Raw genomic sequence first — 8,588 nt, 5'->3', positions numbered from 1 at the left:
TCAAACAGCCCGGAAGGCCAAGATCAGTTATCAATGAGAAATCAGTTGCAGCAGTAAAAAACATTATCGACAAAGACGGCAGAGTGACCGTGAAGCAGATTGCCAAGAAGCTGAACATTTCATCGGGTAGCATTTTTAAGATTTTAAAAGAACTTTTAGGAGTCAGGAAAGTATCTGCGTGGTGGATCCCACACATTTTAAATGATGAGCAAAAAAAAGAAAGCGATTGCAAATTTCTCGAAAACTATTGAAAATTTACGGAAAATGTGATAAAAGACGTCTACATGAAATTGTTACGGGGGATGAAACTTGGCTACATTTTTATGAACCTGAGAGAAAACTGGGAAACAAAATATGGCTCCTTAAACAAAGTAAACGACCTACCATTGCTAAACGCGGCAAGACAGCAAGGAAGGTTTTGTATGCAATCTTTTTTGATTCTAACGGGATAGTCGCTCAAATTCCAATTAAAAAGGGCAGAAGTGTTACTAAAGTTGTTTACGTGAAAAAGATATTGTCTGAGGTACAAAAACATTACAAAAACAGAAGACCAAAGTCAGGAATGAGGGGGATCAAGCTTTTACATGATAATGCTCCAGCACACACTGCAAAGTACACACAAGATTTCTTGTGTGAAAATGGAATACAGCAACTGGATCATCCCCCTTTTTCTTATTCCCTAAATTGAAAAAAATGCTATCTGGACGGCGTTTCCATTCCCGTTCTGCATTAGGTTCAGCGGTGTATCAGTGTCTAAAGAGTATACCTCTTTCGGAGTATAGAGGCGCGTTCCAAAGCTGGATAAAACGACTTCAAAGATGTGTTGAAGTAAAGGGTGATTATTTTGAAGGAATGTAAATAAAATAGAAAATAATACTATGTTATTTCTTACTGTATTGAAGAAGTCTCACTATTTAATGAATAGCCCTCGTACTTTGAACCAAATTTCATTCTAAAAAGATATTTTTCGGCTATATTTGAAGAAGAAGTTCGCGTCAGCCAAAATAAGGAGATCAAAGAAAAACTCCACAATTCTCTGAATCAAAAAGATCTTGATGAGGACATCTTTAACAAAATGTTTGCTTGCCCTCTCCCGACTAATGATAAAACTTGGGTAGGTAGGTAGGAGGAAATATTTTTTTTTATTCAGAGTTACTTGCAAATATGATGTTAAAATAGTTATTAATGGGATGAGAAAACTTCGGAGATATATATATATATATATATATATATATATATATATATATATATATATATATATATATATATATATATATATATATATATATATATATATAAGATAAGATAACTGGAGGTTAAATTAAAAAAAGTTTTGAGTTGGGCCATTTTAAGTCAGGCGGTCGGGAGAGGGCAAACAATTTTTTTTTTATTCAAATGGTCTGATTTGATACGATATGGGCTATCTGAAAATAGGGAAGCTATATGCAGATTGGTCTAAGACCTCTTCATAAAGTGCCTCTGGATGAAGTGAAATTCATATAAAGCATGGAATTCAAAATATGCTTTTTCCAATTCTGCTGTGATGTGCAGTAGTGAAAAATTTGCCTCTGTTTGACAAATATATTATTTTTCTTTTGTTTTCTTTTTACCTGGCAATATCCAGTAAGTTGAAAATAAATTTAATAAATTTGATAGTGACCAGATTTCCAAACTTATTGGACACATTCGTAACTTTTTGTATTGATTTCAAACTTACAGGGTCTTTCTACTATATGACAACCGAAATTGATAAAAGATTACATATCAAATTACAAAACAAACATTTTTTAATTATGAATATTCCACGACATTGTTTGTTTTAACATATATTTTTATTTTTAAAGTACCATTTTCTATCGATTGTATAAAAATAATCAAGAAATGCAAGTTTGGAATTATATAATTCCTGGAAATACTTGCAAGATATCTTCAGTTAACAAATTTTGCAAATTTATCCGGATAGGTCCATCCTGGAAAACAATACAAACATTAATTCAAATTATTAATTATAACTAGATACTAGTTGTTTTTACTATTATCTGTACATTATTTTCTGTGTTGTTGATACAAAATTGTACAAATTATTCCTCACTAATTTATGCATACTGATTTTTAAAAGGACAGATGGCTAAATTTGCATTTCACTAAACGTTTATATGTAAGGGTATTTTGACATACTTTCTTTTGCATAAAAAGTAATGGTGCTGATCGCATCCAACAGCCCACCATTTCATGTCCTTGCCCATGACGATACAATGTCTGTTTGAAGCAGAATGATAGTTATTGTGATCCAAACGGTTGAAATTAAATGAGGTTCCATCGTCCCATCGTGTATTCTGGAGACCGATCCAGAAGATAGCTACAAAATCGGACAATCGTTGTTTACTCAATATTTTGATGTTAATCATAATAAAAGAAAGGTGTATGTATACATATGAATTCAAGTTAATACCTGTGCAACTCAATGAAAATTTTGAAAAATTCAACACAAGAATTTTTGTGGAGAATAGGAAGAAACTTAAACTTTGTCGAAATCAATCAATCATGTGCTAAAATTTGAGCTAACATTTTCTGGAATAGGGAAAAAAGTTCTGAAAATAAAAATTGTCTAGATTTATATATATTATATACCCTTTGTCTTTTAGCAATATAAATCCTTCTCCTCGGATTGGGGTCACAGAATTTTACTGGGTGCTACATCAAAATATCTTTCGGAAAAAAGTCAATCATTTTTTACCTTCCCAACTGATCTGTGTTACTGATTAGTTTTTTTGTTTAACGTCCCTCTCGAGAATTTTTCACTCATATGGAGATGCCTGTTACAGATTAGCAAATCCCTATGTCATGTGGGCTACAGAAGTGGTTGTCTCTGGGTTGGGCCGAAACTCAATTTTTCAATTCTTAGTTTCAATACTTGACAATCCAAATATTTTATCTCATAGAAAATGAAGATGGGTGAAAAAAAATACAAAACTGTTCTTTCAAAAAGGATTATAGATGATAAGAGAGTAAGAAATATGAGGCCATAACAATCTACATATCAAAATAATAAAATAAAAGAATGAGAATATACATGTACTTTTTGTCATAATTCTCTGTATGAATGCTTCCTCTATTTGTGAATGGATGCTGGGTAGAGTCATACCATGACTTCTGCAGTACGACTGAAAGATAATAGTTAAACAATTGGTCAAGAAGTACTTTGGTCTTTATTGTTACTGACCTATAGAAACACGTTTGCCTTACGTGCTTTTGACAAGAGAAGTTTTCAAAAGTGCATGTATCAGAATGTAAATTAATGAAATGGATGGAGAAGTGTTAAGTACCAGCTAAGTATCTGATGTACTTACAGAGTATTACTGTATTAGAAAAACAAGGATTATGCAGACGTAAATAGCACTTTGTTAAATAATGAATTTAATCCATATACACATTGACAAGGTGCGAGATCGTGAAGGCGTCGATCACGCTTCATAAAATGCATCATTCTGTCTGATCAGAATCAGAGATTCCTTTAAAAGGTTATTTCCATTTGCTGTAACGTGAAATCGAAAACTTTCACATTCATGATTCGATTTTCTTTCTTAAAGATTAGACCGCTTACATCTGCATTGTGTCGTGTTACTTGGCTCCAACGATGTCCGTAATGTATAGAGGGCACATAACAGTAACCGTCATATGTATGTCCATGGGGGCACCTGTCTGTATAAAAACAATTACAAAAATCTATGAATTTTCTCAACAGGTTTATATCCTCGTTAGATATCCGTAAGTAAAACACAATTAAGCTTACACTGAATTTTTCTATAAACACAAACCTTTTAAGGTTTTGGATGTAATTGAGTACTCCCTTGAGCATTTCTAGTTAAGCGTATTTTAAATAAAATTCCATGCATTCAAGCTTTTGCGCGAAAAAAGGTCGTGCACTATTTGCACAAGCAAGGTTTAATGGTATTAATTATTTTATATATTATACAATTTATTTTTTCTGTTTGAAGTGGAGTACGTAACTCACAAAAGCAGTGCCAAAGCCAAAAAATGTATCACGATATTAAAAATGCAGGTTATCATGGTTCAAACTGACAATATTTACTTAGATAACACTAATGTATTTTTGTATCTCATACATATGTTTCAGACATGGAGAATGCAGTCGTAGATTTTTTTTGTTTTAAAATATGGTGTGTATTTTACCATCTATAGTGTGGTTTGTATGGTGATCATGGGTATTGGTGTAATGTTGATTTGTTGTGTGTTTGATTGCCTGGGCGGTTGTCTTGGGTCGGGTTGTTGTTGTGGTTCTGGATGAGGTTGTCTGGAGAGAAGTTGTTGGAGGGGCATTATTGGTCAATAGTCCTGGATAACCCCTGTTACACAAGTCTGTGCTACAACATTGTTTAGATAAACTCCTCCTATTATCTTGGAATCTCCGGGAAAGATGGGAACACTCCTACATTGATGCATGTTATATGAACTACTGTAATATGATATGGCAATTCTAAGGACTGTGTCCCTTGAATCATTTTATCGCAAACTCTTTAAGTTTCTATCTCAAAAGAATTCAGAAATAAAATAGACACTTGTTCACTCCTAAAGTACAAGATAATTAACTTTGCGAATAAAGACACTGTGAATGTCGAAATGTGTTTTCATACACCTTATCTAGACTGAAGAAATAACGAAAATGAATGTAACATTTTTTCGCACAAAATACATGTAGACTTTTACCTGCTCGGCAACACACCCGAGTCTGTAGGTCAGATTAAAGTTATCATCAATAGTCTCTGTCACATGACAAGCCTGTGATAAAGCCATAATAAAAAAATCTTAAGACCCTACTAAAAAGCACAAAGGAATCCAACGATAAGGCAAAGAACAAAAAAGGCAATGAATTATATTTAAAACGCTTTTTCTGTTCTTTGAAAGAAAAAAAAAACATGATAAGTCATGTACATTCAATAGTTAATCATATGTTTTTATATGAAAATTCATTGCATTCCATGCGCAAAGTCATTCAAAAGTCTTTATTTAGCTTAGTGAAATACATCAACGTTAGTACATTGCACCTTTTCTTAAGAGGAAAGCAATATATTTTCGTTACAATGCAAGTTAGAGAAACTCGATACTCAAATGCTTCTGCGTGTTAAAGAATATATTCCCTATCTGAGAAAAACATTTCAAAATAAGACCGATTTGAAAAATTATACCCAGCCCTTCAATGAAAAAGGTGAAGATAACAAACAGTGTTCAATGAAAAATGTGAATATAACGAATAGTGATCAATATCAGAAATCCAGTAAACAAAACGATTCATGAACAGGGCAAAAACACCGACCCCTTGAAAACCAGAGATGGGATTAGACCATTATTTACACACTGAATTGTCGACGGATTTTTCCGTTATAACCTGATCATGACAAGGAGCTCACGGCGGGTGTGACCGGTCGGCAGGGGATGCTCACTCCTCCATCACACCTGATCCCACCTCTGATGTTTTGGAGGTCCGTGTTTGCTCTGCTCCTATTTTGTATTGTTTAATGGACTTTTGACCTTGAATACTGTTCGTTATCTCTATATATTTCATGCCTATGAAGAGTAAACATCCCTTGTAAACCGGTCGTTATCTCTATATATTTCATGCCTAGGAAGAGTAAACATCCCTTGTAAACCGGTCACAACCACCGTGAGCCTTATGTATTGCTCAGATGTACGTAGTACTCCGTAGTCAAATAGTATAAAAGTAATGATCTAGCAAATGGTATTAAACATGCCAGACAAAACACGACCCAAAGCTAGGTTGCATTTACAAACAAGGTCAATTTAAAGACTGTAGAATTTTCTAAACGCTGACTTTAAGCGGAATTGTTGAAATTCCTGTATCATCATTTATTTGCCAGTAGCTTGCATCAGTTTTCAAATTGATCGTACTCAGAGCAATTTGGAGACATAAACACCATATCAGGTTATTTTTTGATATTACTACATAATAAGGAAAGTTGACTATTGAAACGCTGAAGTCATCCCGTTTGTCATACAGTTTAGTTATTAGTTGACTATTATCGTCTATAGTCTTACAAACTCTGTAAAAAATACAAATCGTGAATAGGGTAAAACTCTGACCTCTAGAAACCACAGATGTGGGATTAGATGCCTACCCTGTCGACTGGTAACACTCGCCTTGAGCCCTTTAGATTATTCAGTAAACACCCGCATTCCATATTGTTTTAATGACAATAATCTACCAACTGGTATGAACCATCAGCATTCAGACCAAAGATACACTGTATGTTGTATCTGTTGTAAAGCTCATATTTAACGTCCATAACATTTGCGAAATGCTTACTATAAACGAAATTATAGAAAGCGCTGTAACATCAACTTATCTATTAGTGGCCTGCCTGTTAAACATTATTATTGGTATGCTAAAAAGAACCTTTGCCACAAGTTTAACAAAATAATATTTCTTACCTCGTGGGTGTTACATGCAGTGGTAGAATGACATTGTAGGGGATTATCAACAAGATTACAATGAAAGCACAGAAGACCATCAGCTTTACTCCACATGTAGAAAAAGAAACAGTAATTTTGTTGTATCATTTTAAGCAAATAAATAGAATTTAATACAGTTGAAATAATAGCTAAGAAGGATTGGTCAGGCTAAAAAGTTTTGTTTGCATGTATTATCAAATTGTAACATTTTTAAAATTAACATTTCATTGTCTTATAAGCTGATATGTATCCAAAAAGGTTAAGGAAATTATTTCATACTATTATTAAGACCAAAATATTGGACTTACCTTCTACTAGAAGTATAGAGAGCAAGCATGCGACTGAAAGCCGAAGGAAAAACATGATATTAGATGTTTTGATTAATAAAATATTCATTTAAAAAAAAATGCTAGTCAGATGCACATTTCATTACTAATACAATAAGACCCATAAATGTCAATTTCTCTATTCTTAGTATTGACTATGTGCTAAACTTTAAGGGATTCCTAACTTCAAGAATGCAAAGTAAAGATGTACCAACTCTTCTGATAAATTTGATTCAAAGACGACCGATTTTTAGGTAAAAAATAGGTAAATTTGCATAGTTTGAATAAATAAATTTTAGGGATGTCAACGAGTACCCGGTTAACCGGGTACTCGATCGAACGTCCGAGTATCGAATACTAAAAATGGTACTCGGTTACTCGGAAGTATATTCCTATTTCAAAGTATATATTTTTATAAAAAAAAAATATATCAAAAAATAACTTACATATGCATACGGTAATTAGCGCGTCGTTATCTGCACCTGTAAAACGCCCGTTATCGCCTGCAACTGTGGCCGTGTATATACAGTTACCCCACCTCTGTTGATTTTTCGATGAAATCCTGGCTTACGATTGGTTGAAGTCTGTCACGTGAAGGGGGTGTATTACTTATACCTAGTCGCTTGAAAATCAATACATGGTCGATACGGAGATATCGTTCTTTTGTAACGTTCGAACAACTCGAGTTCACGCGATTTGCAGAGTGTCTGTTGACAATGTTACAGTTAACTAATGTAAGTAACGAAGATGGAACCTTTTTCTCCCTTTACTGAAAGTCTTCAAAACTGTCAGTACGTTATTACAGCACGAAACACTCGCAAAACAACATTACGTCACACAACGTGACGTCATAATAGGCATTGTATGAGTGATGAAACATATACAATTTTACAAACCACAGACAATGCATAAATATTTTATCGGTGGGGTAAATTCGTTACATAGTTTTTTAGTGACAGGGTACGGGATGATACCTGGTTAGTAAATTTCATACCTGGCGAGGCGAAGCCGAGCCAGGTATGAAATTTACTAACCAGGTATCATCCCGTACCCTGTCACTAAAAAACTATGTAACTAATATAATTAGTGACCAATCACCGTACACAGCTTTTCTCACCTATCATGGTCCTTAACTTTTGGATGGCTTCCATGATTGTTTTCAGTGAACATCGTTTAAGTATGGTCTATTATTTTCAAATCATTTTTAAATTATTTAGTTAATATACGGCAGCGAAATCGGACATGCATAGAAATACCGCTACATGTACCCACTTTAAAAGTGAAGAAATATTTAGAAATAACTATAGATTAAAAATATGTTGGAAGTCAGTTTGTGTAGTAAGTTTAGTGTATATGGGAACACAACCAACATATGAAATATCATTGGACTAGCGATCCCAGCAATTCTAATCATCACAAACCTGCGTAACAGATTGTCCTTCTGCGTTGATGACATAGATCCTATACAAGAACAGTAAACCATTTGTAATTTTTGATGTATTAATTGTGTCTTTTGTTTTTATTTGATAAATATTTACATTTCTAATGTCTTTGTCCGAGATAAAATTACTGATTGTAAAAATACTTTATTTCTACATAAATCTACTGGTTCATCGGTAGGCGCGGTTAAAAAAAATCACGTGCGGGGCGGGACAAATAGAGACAGAAGCGGGGCTATTAGCACGGGAATTTGCAGAATCAGGAGCATGTAAATATAAGGAATAACTGTCAGATTTTTTGGATTCATGACGATGATCAATCGATTGGCTTGCG

General features: G+C 33.8%; 1 protein-coding gene across 1 annotated transcript; it reads right to left on the bottom strand.

Annotated features, from left to right (window-relative positions):
• Positions 1-1,951: 1,951 nt before the first annotated feature.
• LOC133201583 (uncharacterized) lies at positions 1,952-6,874 on the bottom strand. Its single transcript, XM_061337380.1, has 8 exons — positions 6,798-6,874; positions 6,469-6,551; positions 4,729-4,800; positions 4,195-4,450; positions 3,605-3,702; positions 3,080-3,164; positions 2,179-2,359; positions 1,952-1,970 (listed from the first exon to the last, which is right to left on the bottom strand). Exons 1-8 carry the CDS (start codon positions 6,850-6,852, stop codon positions 1,952-1,954), a joined length of 849 nt encoding a protein of 282 aa, XP_061193364.1. The 5' UTR covers positions 6,853-6,874.
• Between the last annotated feature and the right edge of the window lie 1,714 nt (positions 6,875-8,588).

This window comes from Saccostrea echinata, unplaced genomic scaffold (genome assembly GCF_033153115.1).
Source record: "Saccostrea echinata isolate AGI-Se365-2 ecotype Australia unplaced genomic scaffold, CSIRO_AGI_Sech_v1 ptg000045l, whole genome shotgun sequence".
Classification (NCBI taxonomy): Eukaryota; Metazoa; Mollusca; class Bivalvia; order Ostreida; family Ostreidae; genus Saccostrea; species Saccostrea echinata.
Note: the sequence above shows the minus strand (reverse complement) of the source record. Positions and strands in the feature narration are given on the sequence as shown.

Bases quoted from the DNA above. Each gene is read 5' to 3' on its own strand.
- LOC133201583 (XM_061337380.1), bottom strand. From the start codon at position 6,852: ATGTTTTTCCTTCGGCTTTCAGTCGCATGCTTGCTCTCTATACTTCTA. The intron at 4,801-6,468 runs GTAAGAAATATT...GCTTTATCACAG, and splicing joins CTGCATGTAACACCCACGAG to GCTTGTCATGTGACAGAGAC. The intron at 4,451-4,728 runs GTAAAAGTCTAC...GCATCAATGTAG, and splicing joins TCGGGTGTGTTGCCGAGCAG to GAGTGTTCCCATCTTTCCCG.